Source organism: Schistocerca piceifrons, chromosome 6 (genome assembly GCF_021461385.2).
Source record: "Schistocerca piceifrons isolate TAMUIC-IGC-003096 chromosome 6, iqSchPice1.1, whole genome shotgun sequence".
In the NCBI taxonomy this organism is placed as follows: domain Eukaryota; kingdom Metazoa; phylum Arthropoda; class Insecta; order Orthoptera; family Acrididae; genus Schistocerca; species Schistocerca piceifrons.
In genome coordinates this window covers 332,030,908-332,052,123 of record NC_060143.1, presented here as the reverse complement: position 1 = coordinate 332,052,123, position 21,216 = coordinate 332,030,908, and the positions used below count along the sequence as shown (strand labels likewise).

The 21,216-nt window shown below is 38.7% G+C and overlaps 1 protein-coding gene across 2 annotated transcripts in view; it reads right to left on the bottom strand.

Moving 5' to 3' along the window:
• LOC124803083 (nidogen) overlaps nt 1–21,216 on the bottom strand; it is a 329,301-nt gene that overhangs the window by 105,025 nt on the left and 203,060 nt on the right. For both annotated transcript variants that reach the window (XM_047264214.1, XM_047264215.1), the window contains exons 4-8: nt 17,696–17,837; nt 10,114–10,322; nt 4,352–4,452; nt 3,936–4,079; nt 1,641–1,874 (exon numbers count right to left, since the gene is read on the bottom strand). In XM_047264214.1, coding sequence (XP_047120170.1) covers nt 1,641–1,874; nt 3,936–4,079; nt 4,352–4,452; nt 10,114–10,322; nt 17,696–17,837 — 830 coding nt within the window. The remainder of the gene's footprint in view (nt 1–1,640; nt 1,875–3,935; nt 4,080–4,351; nt 4,453–10,113; nt 10,323–17,695; nt 17,838–21,216) is intronic.

The window sequence follows — 21,216 nt, the reverse complement described above, 5'->3', positions numbered from 1 at the left end:
AATTTAGTAATGTGTTTCCTATGGCCTTGTTTGTTTACATAGAAGGCTGGTTCTTCATTCCCACTTGTGTCTTCAAGTTTGACATCTTGTGGCAGATTTACTTTAACACTCTGAGTGCCATGTCTTTGTCTTCAATGTTGGAGAGAATGCCATACCCATAATATCATGAGCACAACATCCTAGTGAAAAGTGTGATGCCAGTAACATAATGAGTATGGCAGTTCTCACTAAGATGTTACACCTGTAATGTTACAGGTGTGGCATTCTTTCCAACATTGAAGACAACAAAATATTATGGGCATGGCACTCCAAGTGTTGACACAATCTCCAGAGATGTGTGAGCCACTTTTTTCAGGTGCTATAACCATAGGTTGATAATGATCACATAATCCAGTCAGAAGCAAAGTTTCTATCCATTTTTTTACTCACCAAGTACTTTTTTTCATTTAACTAAATGCAGTCATTATGATTTGATCACAATAGTCGTCTACTGACTTTCATCTATCTAATTTGGTGTGATTAATGTTCTAAGCAAGACAATTGTACGTGAGAGGCCAGAGTCTTCAAATCCTTTTTCCAGGGCCCTCCAGACTTCTGCTGCCACATTCATGTGCCTTATATGGGAGTAATTTGCCTTGTACACGAAATTGTCCAGGAATCTGCTTTTCTGTCTTTTTTCTTCCAAGACTAATTTTTTCAGATCTAAAGGAGAGTTTTCCATAACATCCATCAGTTCATCTTGGACCAAATAGGCCTTCATGGCAAATTTCCACATTGAATACTTTTCACATCCAATCAACTTTTCAAGTGTCAGTAGTTCAGTGAGTCTGTGCCACTCATTTTTAGATATGAATGGGTAAAATAAACTGCAGTCTACATACACGAATGATAAATGAGCAGAAATACAAATGAATGCCACACAGGAAACTTAATTATGAACTGACTCCAGATTTTTTGAACAACTTCTATTTTTAACATTTATAAAATGTTGCTTTCACACCTGAGTCCATAACCTTTTCGGTGAGCATTAATAATATAATTAGTATAGGAGCTTTATAAAAGAATGTTGTGTTACATCAAAAAGCAGAATGTGCACAACAGTGACTACAAATATACAAATGCTTAGCAGCCACTGTGTAACAGTAAAAGCAACAAGAAAACAAAAAACAATCAGTTTCCATATTCAGTCATCGCCTTAAGAGGATCAAGGGGCTTGTTATTTTTTTGAAACTAAATAACAGTTTCATCCCCTGCACATATTTATGAAAATCACCATATGCACTCTTCAAAATGGCATACAATATTTCTGAGACTAGGTAGTATTATCAGCAGCTGATTAACAGCAGACAGAGAAGGAAACCTTTAAAGCTCTCATTTATATACCACTTCAAAATATTATTTTGGAGGACATCATTATCTTAGAACACTCTTAGATTTTATATGCACTTAATACTCTTGTACTTTCTACCTTCAGAAAGTAAGATATTATGCATGAAATGAAACCCCCAAAGTAATTCTTAAAATGTCTAACTCCTTGATGGCCATATACAGAAGATGAGGTTGGCAATCTGATAAGAACACGTTAACAGTATGTATTTGGTTTCATTATATTTTACCCACTGCTGAACTTTCAACATTACCTGTAAGTTGGTATCCATTGAGAGCTTTGCCAACAGGTCGAGCAAACACCCATCCTATAACTCCTCCTAGGATGCTCAGTGTCTGCATATCATAACCAAGCAGCTCTGGTACACGGGAAACTGCTGTGTACGTCCTTCCGTCAGGTGTTACAATATACGACTGCATGTCAAGAACCTCAAGTTCGATGTCATTCACTACACCTGTCACCTTGCCATTCATTCGCATATGACCACCTGCAAAGTACATTTTTTTACATGTGGCAGAGTATTTTATTTTCAACTGACAAGCCTTTTGAAGAACACTATAACACATGGATATAACATTAGCACTACAAGCACAACCAACAAGATTAAATTAATGCCCAAATACATAATGTTTTCTTCCACATTCTGACATTCAGGAGGAGACTCAATAGGAGCAAAATAAATTGTCTTCAGGAAGGATTACAAACTCATGACAACTAATGAATCAGGCACTTATTGCATTGCAAAAGCTGATCAGAATGGATTACTGGCAGCATATTCTGCAGATTGCAATACAAAAAACATGAAGGAGCATGATAAACAAAGATTTATGAAAAGAATTTTAAAAAAAAATTAACAAAAAATCGGGGAAGAAGTGAAGGTGGTGTACTCATTTCAAAAGAATGAATAACAAAAGTAAGCGAGATATACAGATCCTATTGGAAAAATGGGATTCTAAAGGGACAAGAACTAAAGTTCAATTTTGGTGATAGAATAAAGAGGAAAGGAATCATACATATCAATTTTTAGCTAGACACAGAAAATGATCTGAGTAATGAAAAAATAGACCAGAATGAAATCAATTAATCATAATTGAATTGTGTTTTAACATAGATTTAAATTTATACTGACTGTTGTTTGCACCCTGTTTGCGTGGGAAAGGTTATGTCATATTGTAATACCTCATTTTGTGGCTCACCTGTGTGGTGATGTGCTTGTCCTGTGACTATTGCCTACAACAGGGTCAATAACTGGGAAAAGGAGGTGTCCTCCAACCTACAGGAGACGGACCAATCTTTCTCTAATCCTCCTAAAATGATTATAGCCAGAGCCTACCTGGCTGACTTACAGGTTTGTGGTTTCCTGTGATGGCTAGTGTTCTCTGGCACCCACTGCAGAGAAATTTGTAAAGGTCCTGCCAGAAAACAGAAGCTCTGTCAATGAGAGAACGAAATGGCCAATGAAAATGCCTACATCCTACTCTCGTTTCTGATTTGCTGGAATGCTTAAAAGTCGTGCAGTTTTGTAGAGCATTTTCGGAACTCACAAAATGGGATAGAAGGCTGGCACCCCCTTGGCATATAGAAGTCATGTGCCCCCTGGGGAGAGAGGGTGTTTTGTAGTGTCCTCTAGAAGTCAGGAGAAAGTGATTTTTCTTGATCAGCCAAGTTATTTCTTGTAGTAGGGAAATGAGTGAGAATCTGAAAGTTTGTTCCCGTAAGTGGGTATGAAATTTTGTTAAAGTCATTCTGGTTTTCTAGGTAATTTTGCTGTTTAGTGAATATGCACATGCTTAATAGGCAGAGACCCCAAATTAAGTTGTGCACCCAAGCAGCTAGCTAGCCAGTGGTGTTTAGTGATCTAGACAGACTTGGCAACATTTTTGTTGATACCAATAAATTATATTCGTTACCATGTAAATTTGAGTGTATTGTATTTTTATGAGCTTTTCACTATCGTCTTTAGGTTTTACTCCTGTTCTGATGTTGCAGAGGATATTGAAGGAAGTTGTTAGGAGCCAGTTGGACGTACTGCATTTAACTGTTATGACTGAACATTTTCCAGTCCAGTAGTTTCTCAGAATCTTCAATGAAAGTAATAAGAAAGCTAAAGGGCTTTCATTTATTGACTTTGAAGTTGTGAGAAGTTTAAGCCTGTCACACAGGTTAATATGGGGCTGGAACCCCTTATTCAGAATGATTGGTAGTGTAGCAGAGCAGGGACTTATTCTGGGTGCACCAATAAATGTTTACAACTAAATTCATGGAGCAGTACATCTTGTAATGTCTCACACATCACTTGTTGCCAAGAATGTGTGGATTCTGGCCACATCCACAAGCGCAGTTTTGTGCAGTGCCACAGAAGCTCTGGGGCATGGACACAAGTAATATTTCAACATCAAACTAGTTTTAAATGAAATTGGATTCTTTAATTCCAATCTTTAACTTAAATAAAATACATGGACTTTGTTTTGAAAAATCATAAGTTGGGGCAAAAGGTTTTCAACGGTGTAATCAGTTAAGTCTATCTTCTTACTTCATAAATACTAACCTTCTTTCAAACAATGGATGCCATTTCCATAATAACCTTCATTACAAGTGCAGCAAAACCCTGTTTCATAGTCAAGACATGTAGCGTGACTATGACATGTTGTTATTCCTTGTTGAGCACAAGAGTTTACTTCAGCATCAGCACCTAAAATAATGTATTCTTTTATCATACTTCTTAATTTTATGAAATTAGTTTACAATGATTTTAAGTTAGATACAACATGTAATCTTTGGAGTGTGTTGCTTCAAGTAAAGATCAAATGAGCAAATGTAAATTGAGAGCTCTGAAAATGTAGTTTATTTTTCTTTAAGTACTTTTATAGAATTTTTGAAATTAAAGTCAGTCAGCAACATTATTAAAACCTGCTTATTTTGTACATGTCTTTAAACATATGCTCCTGACAAATCTTCTTGTACCTGATGGATCTTCAGCTAAGTCTGGTAGTAAGATATTCCCTCTCTCATCAGTCTCTCCAATGTTAAACAACCAGATGCCAGGTTCACCAATATTGGACCACCTAACAGAAAAAATATCTTAGCACACTGAGAAAAGAAAAAAGAGGGATATGAAGAAAACCACAGAAGAAATAACAAATTTTTGTTTTAAATGAACAAAACCAGATTTCAGTAATAAAACTTTTTTAACCACTACACAAATATAAGAATGAAGAATAATAATACATAATTTATAGAAAAGAATATCTACAAAAACCATGTATCACAGAATGTTATTTTGGAGATGGTTTACATCTAAAGAAGATGAAATTGCCATTTAAGTATAACAGAGAGAAATACATCATTGAGACCCCTACTCCCAAAAAAGTAATTTCAAGTCAAATGGTGTAGTATGTAAGTAACTAAGCAACTTCATGGTTTCTGAGAGACATTACGTTACCTGAAAGCAGACTAGTATCTTTCAGTACAGTAATTATGTAACAGAATATTTTCATGATATGAATATAATAGAGGGAAACATTCCACGTGGGAAAAATATATCGAAAAACAAAGATGATGTGACTTACCAAACGAAAGTGCTGGCAGGTTGATAGACACACAAACAAACACAAACATACACACAAAATTCAAGCTTTTGCAACCAACGGTTGTTTCATCAGGAAAGAGGGAAGGAGAGGGAAAGACAAAAGGATGTGGGTTTTAAGGGAGGGGGTAAGGAGTCATTCCAATCCCGGGAGCGGAAAGACTTACCTTAGGGGGAAAAAAGGACAGGTATACACTCACACACATACACATATCCATCTGCACATACACAGACACAAGCAGACATTTGTAAAGGCAAAGAGTTTGGGCAGAGATGTCAGTCGAGGCGGAAGTACAGAGGCAAAGATGTTGTTGAATGACAGGTGAGACATGAGCGGCGGCAACTTGACATTAGCGGAGGTTGAGGCCTGGCGGGTAACAAGAAGAGAGGATATACTGAAGGGCATGTTCCCATCTCCGGAGTTCTGACAGGTTGGTGTTAGTGGGAAGTATCCAGATAACCCGGACGGTGTAACACTGTGCCAAGATGTGCTGGCCGTGCACCAAGGCATGTTTGGCCACAGGGTGATCCTCATTACCAACAAACACTGTCTGCCTGTGTCCATTCATGCGAATGGACAGTTTGTTGCTGGTCATTCCCTCATAGAGAGCTTCACAGGGTAGGCATGTCAGTTGGTAAATCACGTGGGTGCTTTCACAAGTGGCTCTGCCTTTGATCGTGTACACCCTCCGGGTTACAGGACTGGAGTAGGTGGTGGTGGGAGGGTGCATGGGACAGGTTTTACACCGGGGGCAGTTACAAGGGTAGGAGCCAGAGGGTAGGGAAGGTGGTTTGGGGATTTCATAGGGATGAACTGGATCAGACTCTGAATGTGGCTCTCCAGCAGGGATACGACTTCCTCAAATCCTGCCCTGAAATGAGATCCATCCTTCATGAAATCCTCCCCACTCCACCAAGAGTGTCTTTCCGCCGTCCACCTAACCTTTGTAACCTCTTAGTTCATCCCTATGAAATCCCCAAACCACCTTCCCCACCCTCTGGCTCCTACCCTTGTAACTGCCCCCGGTGTAAAACCTGTCCCATGCACCCTCCCACCACCACCTAATCCAGTCATGTAACCCGGAAGGTGTACACGATCAAGGGCAGAGCCACGTGTGAAAGCGCCCATGTGATTTACCAACTGACCTGCCTACTCTGTGAAGCTTTCTATGTGGGAATGACCAGCAACAAACTGTCCATTCGCATGAATGGACACAGGCAGACAGTGTTTGTTGGTAATGAGGATCACCCTGTGGCCAAACATACCTTGGTGCATGGCCAGCACATCTTGGCACAGTGTTACACCGTCTGGGTTATCTGGATACTTCCCACTAACACCAACCTGTCAGAACTCTGGAGATGGGAACTTGCCCTTCAGTATATCCTCTCTTCTCGTTACCCGCCAGGCCTCAACCTCCGCTAATGTCAAGTTGCCGCCGCTCACACCTCACCTGTCATTCAACAACATCTTTGCCTCTGTACTTCCGCCTAGACTGACATCTCTGCCCAAACTCTTTGCCTTTACAAATGTCTGCTTGTGTCTGTGTATGTGTGGATGGATATGTGTGTGTGTGCGAGTGTATACCTGTCCTTTTTTCCCCCTAAGGTAAGTCTTTCCGCTCCCGGGATTGGAATGACTCCTTACCCTCTCCCTTAAAACCCACATCCTTTTGTCTTTCCCTCTCCTTCCCTCTTTCCTGATGAAGCAACCGTTGGTTGGGAAAGCTTGAATTTTGTGTGTATGTTTGTGTTTGTTTGTGTGTCTATCAATCTGCCAGTGCTTTCGTTTGGTAAGTCACATCATCTTTGTTTTTGGAATATTTTCATGAAAAGACATCAGCAATTTGCATAAACTAACAGTTTTTTGTGACTAGCTATTCTTATTTGTGATGGTATAAAATTGTTAATGCACAAGAAATATAAAGAAAAAATCTGGGCCCTAATTTTTTGGGGTAGTTCTCAGCCAGAATAGTAGTGTTCTAGTGGCTAGTGTGTTTAGTAGCCTCAGATCTACAATTAAGAGACATAGTTCTCTCTCTCTCTCTCTCTCTCTCTCTCTCTCTCTCTATCTATCTATCTATCTATCTAAAGTTCTTTTCAAGTATTTTGTTATCAAGCGAAGTGGTGCAGTAGTTAGGATTCACATTTGGGAGGATGACAGTTCAAACCCGCATATAGCCATCCTGATTTAGGTTTCCTGTGACTTTCGTAAATCGCTTCAGGAAAGTGTCAAGATGAATCCTTTGAAAGAGCATGGCTGACTTTCGTTCCCATCCTTCCCTAATCTGATGGGACTGATGACCTTGCTATTTGGGCCCCTAACCCAAATCATTCAAGTATTTTGTTTGGTATTTTAAAATATTATTTTTTATTATGGTCTGCCAAAGAAGCTATTATACAACACATTCTTGGTTCACATACATCATATAATTAAATTACAGTAACTATTTCTACTGCAATCTTCATTCTTTTCAGTTCTGCATCTTGCCCTTCCTCCTTCTACCAACCCAGTCCTGTCATTATCAATGTTGTCAATTTAACCCCATTTATCCACCTTTTGTTTTACATTTTTCAATTTTTTGAACATGTTTCTTCATTGCTGCCTCACCTTTACTTCCTGTCTTTTCATTGTTGTTCTACCTAAACTTTTATTTTATGTCTGTATGTTGTATTATACAATGAATACTTTATTGACAACATTTATAAGGGACACATGAGAATGCAAACAACTCAAGTAAACCACAGAATATCCTATAAACATCAATGAACAAAATGAAAGCAAAGAATAAGCAGGATTCAGTGATGTATCTTGCAGTTCATAATGACCGAGTATCTCACTCCCTAAAAGTTCTAATAATAGTACTTTCTAAGTAATCGGACATGAGGTCCAGAGCATGTGACAACTGGCAGAGGGATAGGAGACTCTGCCAAGTTTGTCATAGATTCAACGGGCTTTTTGCCCAGCAACTGCTGTGGCTTCTCCAATTTGCAGGTACTGGCATATGAGGTGCAATCATAGCTGAGGTATCATTAACATCAACTTTAAACATCTTTTTGTCTTAGCTAAGAAATGTATATCTGATTGATTATAAACTCTAATATTGTATTTTTAGAGTGTAAATATTTAAACACTTTATGAAGGTATAAAAAAAATTCGGTTTCATATCTTTTCTTCATTCGTGCCGTTATGTATTGATCCATTACCTGATACCAACAAAGATCTTGGCCTTTGAATTGGCCCATATTCTGACACATGTTGAGAAGGATTATTTGCAGTAACTGGTGCCCTTCATAAGGAATATTTCCACATATGAATTCAACTCAAAGGGTCACAATATTTGGTTCTCTTTGTACATCCACTACCTAAATCCTGTATGTAAAAGGATACCTTGTTGCCAATTTAGTGCATAACAGTTTGCAGCTTAGCAGAAAACTCAGTGCTTTAGGTTCACTGTCGGATTTACTGTGGTGCCCTGACAAACAAAAGACCCAGACAACAGCAAATGCCTACAGTTCTGTCACTGAATATGCCATAAGTTCTGTGAATGTGATGTCGCCTTCAATAGTCAGCTGATGCCCTAAAGATGTGCTTAAAATTGTATTTTGTGTGTGTATTTTGATATTTGGAGGAGAAAATTGGTGACTGACATTTTGTGGAAAGATCTCCCCATGATGAAAATTGACCAACTCACTTATCATATCCATGACACTTTCCACCACTATTATATGACAACACAAAATGAGCTGTGCTGCTTTGAGCTTTTTTGATGTCCACCATTAACCCTATCTGGTAGTGATCTAAAACCTCACAGCATTATTCCAGAAGAAGATGGACAAACATCGTGTAGCCAGTCTCTTTAATAGATATGCTGCACCTTCTGAGTGTTCAGCTAATGAAATGTAGTCTTTGGTTTGCCTTTCCCATAACATTTTCTGTTTGGTGATTCCAATTTAAATTGTTCGTAACTGCGATCCCTTGGTATTTATTTGTACCAGTAGCCTTAAAATGTCTGTGATTTACTATGTAATCAAAATTTAATGGAATTTTTTTAGTACTCATATTGAAAACATCACTTTTTATTGTTCAGAGTCAATTGTCATTTTCACACTATGCAGGCATCTTGTGTAAATGATTTTGTAATTAGTTTTGATCTACTGTTGATTTTATTTGTTAATACAAGTTTAGGACAACAAACAGAAGGCCTATAATATTTCCATGTGGAACCCCAGATATAACTTTTGTTTCACTAGATGACATCCCATCAGTTATTATAAATAGTGACCTTTCTGACAGGAAAACATGAATCCATCTGGGACCGATAAGCTACCATTTCAAGATTTTAAACATGGCTGCAGCAGCAACTGTTAAAATTCTTCACAATAAAAGGATGACAGCCAAAAACAGTTGCAGGATAAAATTTTTTATTAAAATTCTTGACCAAGGTTTCGGTACACATAAATATACCTTCATCAGAAGTAAAACTTCCTGAACAGAAAGACACATTCATTAGAAAAGCCATATCAACGAAAGTGAGAAACAGAAGCTTAAGTAATGGTGAAATTACCAAAGTAATACAGGCACAAAATCTTTAGTACTTACATTGCATGATGCAATTTTAGTCTGATTTGATCCATTATAAATGGTTTTTTTACTAAAGATTTTGTGCCTGTATTACTTTGGTAATTTCACCGTTACTTAAGCTTCTGTTTCTCACTTTCGTTGATATGGCTTTTCTAATGAATGTGTCTTTCTGTTCAGGAAGTTTTACTTCTGATGAAGGTATATTTATATGTACCGAAACCTTGGTCAAGAATTTTAATAAAAAATTTTATCCTGCAACTGTTTTGGCTGTCATCCTTTTATTGTGAAGCTACCATTTGTGAGGTATGCTGTTCAAAAACTTCTGGAAATCTAGAAATACAGTATCAACTTGAAATTCCCTGTCAACAACACTCATTTCTTTGTATGAATGAAGAGCTGTGTTCAACAACAAACTGTTATAAAGACAGTGGAGATATTTTATTATTAATTTCTGAAAGATTGTACAATTATGATGAGTATATAAGAGGCTAACGACATGTTGTCACTTGTTAACATATCAAGTGGACACCCATTTGCCTACAGTAGCTGTCAACTCACCTGTAGAGGTTCTGCACATGGTCTGTGCCTGAGCCCCGCAGAGTGTACAGACGGCCATCTGCAGCCACCAGCCCTGCCTGAGCGCGGGCATCAGGCAAACCACCCTCTTGTCCCGAACCTTGTACCCACTGTATGCCATCATCTGCATACAGGAATTGGGCAAATGATTGCTGCCCATCACTTGTGACCACCACCTGGTATGTGTTCACCTGTGACACACATATTTGTTGTCATTATGGGAGTCTATTGAAGAACAGCTCAAAGGAAAAGTATGAGGCACAAATTTATTTATACGTATCTGTTGGTCACTTAATTTTTGACAACACAGAACAAGTAAAGGGCAGTATGTACAGAAAAATTAGGTTTACTGGATGAATAATCATGAATAATGTTATGGTCATTACCAGGTATAAAGGAAGGCTATGTAATTAAATAAATTTGCAATAGAGAAAATTATGTTTTTCTAGGAATGAACACATATGTTGTTGTTACTGCTGCTGCTGTTGCTGTTGTGGTCTTCAGCCTGAAGACTGATTTGACGCATTTCTCCATGCTAGTCAATTTTTGCAAGCCTATTCATCTCTGCATAACTACTGAAAACTACATCCATTTGAATCTTACAGCACTCTAAACTTGGACACTCCCTACAAGGTTTACCCTTCACACTTCCCTCCATTAGCAAATTGATGATTACTTGATGCCACAGGATATGTACAATAAGCTGTTCCTAATGCACTGTTTATATTCAATGCTAACAAATTTATCTTTTCAGAAATACACTGAAACAGAATAGGTTGATACTCACCACACAGGGGTGTTGAGTGGCAGACAGGCATATTTAAAGTACATTTACAAGTAAACAAAGCTGCTGAACAAAATCTTCCCTCAGATGTTGAAAAAAACACACACACACACACACACACACACACACACACACACACAGTCATTGTCATCTTTGGGCACTGGGGCCCAAGTGTCATGAGATGTGATCTCAGTTGGAGTGGGTAGTGGTGGTACTGAAGGCTGCACCACTGGAAGGCTGTGCTTCGTGGAAAAGTAGGGGAGGAGAAGCAGAGAAGGGGAAAGAATGATGCAGGTGCACTTGGGGGTGGCAGGCATCTGTAGGGCTGGAGTGAGAGCAGCAAAGGAGATAGAGGCAGGTGGAAACAGCGACTAGCGAAGATTGTGGTGAGGGCAGTTATGAGAATGAAGGATATGTGTCACCAGCTGTGCAAATCAGAAAAGCTGGTGTTGGTGGAAAGAATCCAGATGGTACAGACTCTGAGGCAATTGCTGAAGTGAAGCACACCACAATGTGCAGAATGCTCAGCATCAGTATGATACAGCTGTCTCTTAGCCACAGTTTAGAAAGGACCATGACAAGAGCTAGTCAGTACCCTGGTGCACAAAAGGATTCAGTTGCTCCCATGCTGCATAATACTGATTCATAACTCCCACCCCTTACGCTACAGAACCCGAACCTAAACAGAGCTGCAACACAGTTATGAACCAGTTCTCCTAAAGCCTGAGTCCCACAGAAGTATCAGTCCTCTCAAAAAGTCTCACATTTTGCCCCACTCCCAAATTCAATCATGCTGGGTTTTAAAAGAGCTCTTCACCTTCTCCCAGCCATTACAGTGAAAATACTTTTTCTTCACCAACCCTACCAATTACACTCATCATAAAATAAATACTGAATCCTGATTTACTCTATTTGGTTTTCCACCTAACCATGGCCCACCCCTCTTCTGGCCAAATCATGCCGTGATAACTTACCAGAACTTACCAACCTCTAACTCCGTACCATCATTATTCCCCAAAATCCTCAAGATGGAAGCTAATATCCAGACAGAACAGAAATCTGCCAACTAAAAACGGATTCTGACCCCAGTATCCCAAGTGTTTACAAAGGCTCCACCACTGCAGGGATTACCTGGTGGAGACACCGCCAGTTGTCAGACAGATTCACCTAAAAGTCCTGCCACAGTAACCCTATTCCAGAAATCCAGCATATTCTCCAGTCCCTCCTCGAATTCCTATGTCCATCCCAGAACCTGTACCCTGAGTCTCTCTCTGTCTTCCTACCTTCTACATGCTGGCTAAAATACGTAAACCCAACTACCCAGGACATATCATTTTGGCTGGATACTGCACAGTCCTCTCCCCCTCCCCCCACCCCTGAAAGAATTTCTGTCCTTGTGGGCATACACTTGCAGCCTATTGCCCATGACCTATCCTCCTATATAAGACACACCATGCTAATGTAATACTGCCACCTTCTGAAGAAGATAGATTTAAATCTATCGAAACCTAGGCAAAGATTACTTTATCCTTTGCAACTGGTCGGCTGTTATTAATCTTATTACACACCAACTACTTGCTCTACTGACTCTTCACAGTTCATGTCCTTTTACTACTCAGCATCCTGATCATCAAATCAATTCCATCTCCTGCCACACTAACATTGCAATGCCCATGGCCTTACCACCACTGAACACTATCCTTCCCAACATCCAACCGACTAGAAACATATAACCTTCTTTCTGATCACCATGACCAGCCAATCCTCACCCACTTATTATTTATCCTTTAAAGCCATCACTTGTAAACAAATCCACAGTACACCCAGTGCCACCCATAAGGTGCATCCTATGCCAAACTACTCATGGGTCACCTGGAGGAATAATTCCTAGCAATACAGAATCACAAATCCCTCAGATTCACTGTTAACAGCTTCATGATCTGGACTGAGTTTGAAGACACTCTACCCTCATTCATCCAGTATCTTAATACATTCACGTTCTCAACCAGGGTATTGACTACCTCATGTTGTGCCCTGAAATGAGAAATAGAGTCCCCACTATCTTCCACACCCCTCCAATGGTAGTACTCCACTGTCCACCCAATCTATGCAATATCTTTGTCTTTCCCTATATGATACCTTCCCCACAACTAATCATCCACTATCAGACTAGTTGCAAGTCGTGCTTCACACATCCTCCCACAGCCATCTACCCCTGTCCTGTCACACTTACGTCCAACTGCACCAGAGGCAAACGGAACATCTGCAAAAGCAGCCAAGTGGTATACCAATAGCTTCAAACATTGTGTGGCATTCTGTGTGGGCATGACCACTAACAAGCTGTCTGTCCACATGAGTGGCCACTGCTAAAGTGTGACCAAGAAACAGCGAGACCACCCAGTTGCCGACATGCTGTGCAACAGGTCATGCTTGACTTTAGTGACTACTTAGCAGCCAGTGCCATCTGGATTCTTCCAATCAAAACCAGTTTTTTTCCGAGCTGCACAGGTGGTAACTCTCCCTATAACATATCCTTCATTCTCCTAAGCCCCCAGGCCTCAACCTCCACAGGTCCCTGTTCCTACTTGCCTTCATCCCACTCCAGCTGCACACATGTCCACTCCAGCATCTGTATAGTCCTTTCCCATTCTCTGCTTCTTCTCTCTCCTTACCCCACAAACAGAGCCCCCTGATGCTGTACTTAACATACCACCATCCTCTCCCTGCCACATCCCTGTGCACTCCCACAGACAGCACTTCAGCTTCTTCCCCCACCCCTACCCTGCTATCCCTACCCCCCCGCCCCTCGCCCACGCCTCTTCTTTAATCCAACCCACTAGATCTACATCTACATCTATACTCTGCTAACCACCATGAGGTGCATGGCAGAGGGTACGTCTCATTGTACCAGTTATTAGGATTTCTTCCTGTTTCGTTCACATATGGAGGCAAGGAACAATGATTGTTTGAATGCTTCTGTGATTGCAGCAATTATTTTAATCTTATCCTCATGATCCCTATGTGAGCAATACTTAGAGAGTTATAGCATGTTCCTAGAGTAATCATTTAAAGCTGGTTCTTGAAAGTGCAAAATTTTACATTTCTGAACATTTAGAGTAAATTGCCAATTTCTGCAACATGTCAAAATCTTTGGGCTTCAGCACCCAGAGATGACAGTGGCCATGTGTGAGTGTGAGTTGTGTGTGTATGAGTATTAATAGTACACAAGTGGTTTTCTCTGTCTGAGGAAGGACTCTGTCTGACAGCTTTGTCTACTTTTAAACGTACTTTCAACATGCCTTTCTACTGCTCAGTGCCTCCTTATTTTGTCATTGTTAATCTATCTTGGATTTTCCATTGTTTCCATTTCAGAATTATTACTACTATCCTTCTCTCTCTCTCTCTCTCTCTCTCTCTCTCTCTCTCTCTCTCTCTCTCTCTCTCTCTCACACACACACACACACACACACACACACTCACTTTCTCTCTCTCCCCTTCTGCATTTCATATCCTCTCTACTTCTGCCAACATCAGTTATTTTGCTGCCCAAATAGTGAAATTCATATATTACTTTAAGTGCCTCATTTTCTAATCTAATTCCTCCAGCATTGCCTGATTTAATTTGATTACATTCCACTGCCCTTGTTTTACTTTTGTTGATGTTCATCTTACAACCTCTTTTCAAGACACTATGCATTCTGTTAAACTGCTCTTACAAGTCCTTTGCTATCTCTGACAAAATTACACATCATCATCAGCAAACCTTAAAGTTTTTATTTCTTCTCCCTGAATTTTGATTCCTGCACAACATTTATGTTATTAATTTCCTTTAGTGCTTACATGATGTGCTGTTTGACTGACATCAGAAGCAGCAATAACCCTGTCTCACTCTCATTTGAACCACTGCTTCCATTTCACGTTGTTCAACTCTTATAACTACAGTCTGGTTTCTGTGCAAATTATAAATAACCTTTTGCTCCCTTTATTTTATCCCTGATACCTACAGATATTTTAAGAGAGTATTCCACTAAACAATGTCCAGAGCTTTCTTTAAATTTATAAATGCTACATCACAAACAAATTTAAGTATTTTGGCTAAGAATGACAAAAATATTTCTTTAGAGTTCCACAGCAAAATAACCCCAATACTGCCACTAAAAGGAAAAGAAGATAAGATCATTAATGATGTAGCACAGGCTCATGGTGAGGAAGGACTTTTTGAAAGGAACCATCTCAGTATTTTCCTTAAGCAATTTAGAGAAACTGTGGAAAATCAAAATCTTGATGGCCAGATAGGGATATGAAGCATTGATCTCCTGAATGTGAGTCTAGTATCATACCATGTTCCACTGAAAATAACTTGGTATTCAATAAAAAAAATACAAAAAATAATAGAAAACTGCTTTAAAAACTGTCACACCAAAGAGGCAATGGTGTGATAATGTTCTGGCCTTTCTTGCACAATAGACAACATAATAACCCACCATTTAGTTTAAAAGGGTACAGAAAAAAGCATTCAGTTTGTATATTCCATTTGACAGTATGCGTGAGCACTGCAGCTTATTGTTATGTTTTAGAATGTAATCTACAATCAGCTAGATCACGGATGAGTCTGGACATGCTTCAGCATTCTTTTTTAATTTATGGCTGTATGTATGATCTACTATTAGCATACACCATTCATAAGGTGTTAGCAGTAAGAACAGTGAGTAAAGTGGATAACTGTACAATTTTCCAGAAGCTGTTTTAAGTTTTGGAATTTTTAAGTTTGTTTTCAGATTAATTTACGCCTTACTGGTTCTTGTTGCTGACACTAAAATCATTTTCAGCTGGACTGCAGTGCACACAATCACAATAGAAACAATTATGAAAAAGATAGATTGCTATTCACTGTAAAGATGACACATTCAGTTACAGACTGCCACAATCAAAAGACTGTAACACATCGAGCTTTCAGCCAAAGCCTTCTTCAGAAAAGAAAAGAAAACATATACATTCACGCAAGCAAGCAAACCTCACACACACATGACCTCTATCTGCAGTTACTCTGGGCTAGTCTTTTCATTGTGCCTGTTTGCAACTCAGCGTGTCATCTTTACGGTGAGTTGCAATCTATCTTTTTCATAATTGTTGATATTCCAACATGGACTTTCCACTGTTCAATCATGATAAAAAACACAAAAATAAGTTTTGTGTAGACTTTGCCATTTGCCTTCACATCTATGGTTCAGAGTGGAATTATGTACTCTTCTGTGAAAGCATCCAACAAATGCAATTTAGCATAAAGCAAAAGATTGGGAATCCCAACATAGTTCAAAAGAAAATTAAAAAAAACATACCTCATTAGTAATTCTTTCTACAAATTATTGGACTATTTAACCTACATGGCAAGCAACAGGGTTTGCTGTAATGATTCATGCCAAGTAGTAACATACTGCAAACATAATTCAATATTTAGAGCTGTAGGTAACTATTTTCTTTGAAATTTACCAAAATAATCTAGTACATATTAAGTTAAGCATAGGTTAGGAGATAAACAGTGGTTATGTAGTAAAAATGAGGAGGCAGCAGCTTTTTTCAGAGTAGTAGTGTTCTTTCATATTTACTTGATAAAATTTATCCATCATTAGCATGAAAAGCATTAAGTAGTACAGCAATGTTTAATTGCTGTTACAGTATACAGATTAAGTTGCTATGATGTGCTTGTCTTTTGTTAATGTATGCTTTGACTCCTTCAATGTGACTGAAGCTTCTCTCTCCTGATGGGAGATATGAAGGATCAATGAAATGTAAATGACACTTTATAATGACCATGCGTGTGTGACAAAAAAAACAATTTATTTAAATAATAGACAGCCTCAGTAACACAATAGTTGATGTTTGATGGCTGCGGACCTGAGTATAAAGAAAACAATTTTAATGACCTCATTGTTGATGGGACATTAAACTCAAATTTCTTTCCTTTTCTTTTGATTATAGATGTTTATGAAACCACTTTAGATAATAGCACACACGATACACAGTGGCAGTAGTATGGGACTGCTCTATCGTTTCTGTATCAGTACAGTTAGGTCTCTAGGTACAAAGCACAAACATTTGTATTATAGTTCAGATCAGGAAAATTTGCTGCAGTGCTATTTCACAGCCCTTAACTGAACCCCAGTGAACATATCTGTGTTCATTTACATCATACTCTACAAGCAGCCTAATGGTGACTGGCGGAGGGTACTTCTTGTACCACTAAGGGATCAACCTTCCCTGTTCCATTCGTGAATGGTGCATTGGGACTGTGTTGAACTAGAGCAGTAGTCGCACGCCAGACAAGTTCATTTACAAATGCAGCAACAACTATTCACCTTACTCCTGGAAGAATTAACACAAATTTTGCCTTCCTTGTATCAGAATTCAGTAGAAAGACTCACCCAAAGACTAAATGCTGTGACAGTGTCAAAAATTAGGAACTTCGTGCTACTACTTACATGGCACATGTCTTTGAAATGAGCAGAAAGGGCCGTTTGGAGACTTCCCATCATAGTTATAAAATTGAAATACAAATCCAACTACTTTGTGGTTCCCATTGTAGATGATGCCATTAACCATAACCACAAGCAATTGATTCATTTTCAGTCAAAACCTTTAAAGTAGCCCATACACAGGATATATAGTGACACATTTTGTGGTATTATGCTCAAGAAAACAGTATGATGCTACGCAGTTTTCTAAAGCATGATGCTACAATGGATAACAACTGTTTGACATGTTGCACTGCTTGTGACTCACCTTATCAGCACCCATGTCATAATATCCCACACTGTCCCATGTGGCAATGAAGGCACTCTTTGGCTCAAAGTCTTCTGCGGAGCTGAAGTACTGACGAATCAATGCCTTTAGTGCAGACAGTATTTCTGGATCCTGCGTCTCCCTGTGCAGAAGTGGCAAAGATCAGACGAATGTAAAGCAAAGCATTTAACAAAGAGAATGTGGCTACAGTAGGCAATTTCAGTTGCCTTGCCTAAAGGATTTAGCCTCTTTCTGTCTTACATATTATAAACCATAATCAGGATTGAAAGCTTTTATCCCATAATGCATATCTTGTTAGAACTGTATCAAAAATTGCAAATTTGCTTTGGAGTTAACCATATGGCATGCCTTCAGTTATCAAACAGAATCTGACCATCCTGATTTAGCTTTTTTCTGTAGACAAATTACTCCAGGTGCATGCCAGGATGGTTCCTACTACAAGGCCACAGCTGACTATTTGTCCATTCCTTGTCACACTAGACCTATACGTCTAGGCAACAAGAGGGAGTGTTATGGTCTGGGGAATGTTTTTGTGGAATTCCCTGAGTCATCTCTTCAGTCTGTTAGGCACAATGGATCAACACAAATATTCATCTGTCCTTGGGGACCATGTCCACCCTTACATGCATTCATTTTTCCTCTGCATGATGGTGTCTACCAGCAATACAATGCAACATGTCACACAGCTTTCAGTGTACATGTGCAGTTCAAAGAGTACCAAGATGACTTTATCATACTCCCCTGGCCAATCAGGAATCTGTGGGACCACCTTAATCAGGCTCCTCGCACCACGGATCCTCAACCGAGAAACATAGCACAGCTGGCTATGGCAGTAGAGTCAGCATAGCTCCACATCACTGTTGGTACATTCCAGAGCCTCACTGACTCTCTTCCTACATGTATTTCCGTGGTCCACACTGCAAAATTTGGTTATTCACACTTCTGACAGGTGGTCTAATTATTGTCACTGGACAGTGTATATAGATCCGATTTTTCCAGTATGTAGACAGCTAATAGTGTTCTATTGCTAGTTGTTTTTACGAATGAGATAATAAAAGCAGCTGAGTAGTATAGAAGGGTAGTGGATATTGCCATTCAAGTAGTGGTAGCACCACATGGATATTTCCAATCAGTAAGATTCCTTGACCAAGGAGGTGGGTTCATTATATTTATTAATTCACAATTAATCATGGAGAAACTAAACTATTTTGTGTATTCAAAAACACTTGATGTTATGTATCCCATATATGATGTGATTTTAAAAAAATGATTTAAAAATGATAATTATAAAATTATGAAATTTTGATGTTTTGCTTTGTTTCTCGTAGTTTGTTTTAACAGAAAACCTGCAACAGCATGAATTTAGAGACTTTTTCAGACATCTACCCATCAGAACCAAGATGGCAGGGCATTTAAAAGATTATACACATTGTTTCCTTATAGTATCATGAATTTATGGATTTCACACTCTTTGCCTGTTGACATTGACCTGAGGCAAGAGATTACTATTGCTGCAAGATTCTAGCATTTCTCACTGGAAGTCTTTCCACCCTAGTATTTGCAACTGATAAGCAAAAGGGAAATAACACAAAGAAAGAAGACACACTTCTTGTCACAGAACCTGACAGGATGTGGAGCAGGCATTCTTCATACCTGAATATGGTATATTGTCATCTTAAATCAGAAATATACAATACATATGATGCAGGATACTATCATTAGCATGGGCTGTGGGGTAAGTTCCATAGTGTCAAAAAATATGAAACTGTTGTGAAGTGCAGGAAGTTCAAACTGTTTGACCAAAACTGTCATGGGCTCCATCATTTCAAAAGTGATGATGGTGGGATACCCCCTATGCAGCCATGACCATGTGTGATCATGGATACATATCATAGGCTCAATGTGTATTTAATCTCAAGATATCCTTTTTTACTTGAAACACTTTTGAACTTTGAAGCCATCTTGCATCACAAAAATGAATGGGAACACAATAAAATTTACCATTTCAAACTTTGAGGCATGATCACTATTGAGTTTTTCAATAGGTAATTATATTATAGGTCAATATGTAGTATTACAAAAATAGGAAAGTATGGGTGTTTCAAGTTATACCTAAGTTGGAGGTTTTTTGAAACACTTCTAACATCAAATCGCATAGTAAAAATGCCAGATGTAAGAAGCAATGCTCTAGAAACGTTTTTTTAAAAAGCTGTAAAAATACCTTAGCTGTACAATTATTAATTACTGTACTAGAATGTTTGAGGAATCTAAGAATGTAACGATTGGACAGTTTAGTAATTCTGTTACATGTGGTGGCAGCTATGGCGCTTTAAATACAAACCTCTTTGAACCTTCACTGTACTTTTGGGACACCACAATAAAATCATTCACATTTGGATTGTGAATTCTGAAAACCTATATTTTCTGATATTTCCTCCTCAGTGATCTTTACATTCCTCTCTAGATAATTACTATACTGCAGTCATCAACTCAGCAGCGATCATCATCATCATTAATGGTCTCAATTGTTTTCTTTCTGAATTATGCCACTGTCAATATAGAACTATTATTTAAAAAAAGAAAAGAAATGAAAGAAGCCTGGTGACATACAAAGAATTATTACTGTGATACCGAGCAACAAGATAGGCTATGCTTATTTTTTTATGAATGTACCATGGATTTCAAAAGTTGGGTTGTAAAAAGAAAGTTTTAAAAGGGAATTTTCAATTTCTGAATTATTAAATACAATGAACCCGCCTCTGTGGCCAAGGACGCGAGTAGAGTTCAAATATCCGTAACACGCTATTGCCACTCTCGAGTGGCTATATCCACTGCCGTATTGAAGAAGTAGCGTTTTTCACCCGCGTAATACAAAGAAGGGCAAGGGGGGTGGGGGGGGGGGGGGGGGGTGGAGGGGTACTTTATGCTCACCTTTTGAAAATACTGAAATCTATATAGGCATGTACATTTTAATATTTTGAAAAAAAAGTTTAGTGTTTTTGACGAAGTCATCTATCAGATCCAATAATTTTTTTTTTAATTTTTTTCTTTAAACTTACCGAAAAATTTAAGTCTTTGTGCAGCTGTGACTTTACACAATGAATGTCATGTTCAAAATTATTTTCAGGTTCTGGACCCTGCTTACACATCAATATCTTTTTGGATACTATGTTGTGAGTCAAAGTCAACAACAATTAACGAAATTTGTATTTCTTTTGTGATGGTCATAAAGTAACTCTCCCCCCCCCCCCAACCCCACCCTCGTTGTACACGTTATTGAAATTGCAATGGTACTGCTTCGTGTGTACTAAAAGAAACGGTATCTCAAGACTCTGGAGGCTATTTACGCATCAGGGCCTCTTTAATAAGTATATTATTACTATCAGTCAAAACGTGTAACCAATTTTGTTGTTTTTAATTTATAATAGTAGGCATAAAGTATCCCCCCCCCCTCTGGTCCACTGGTAAGTAGTTGTTTTTCTTCTAACATACACATTCAA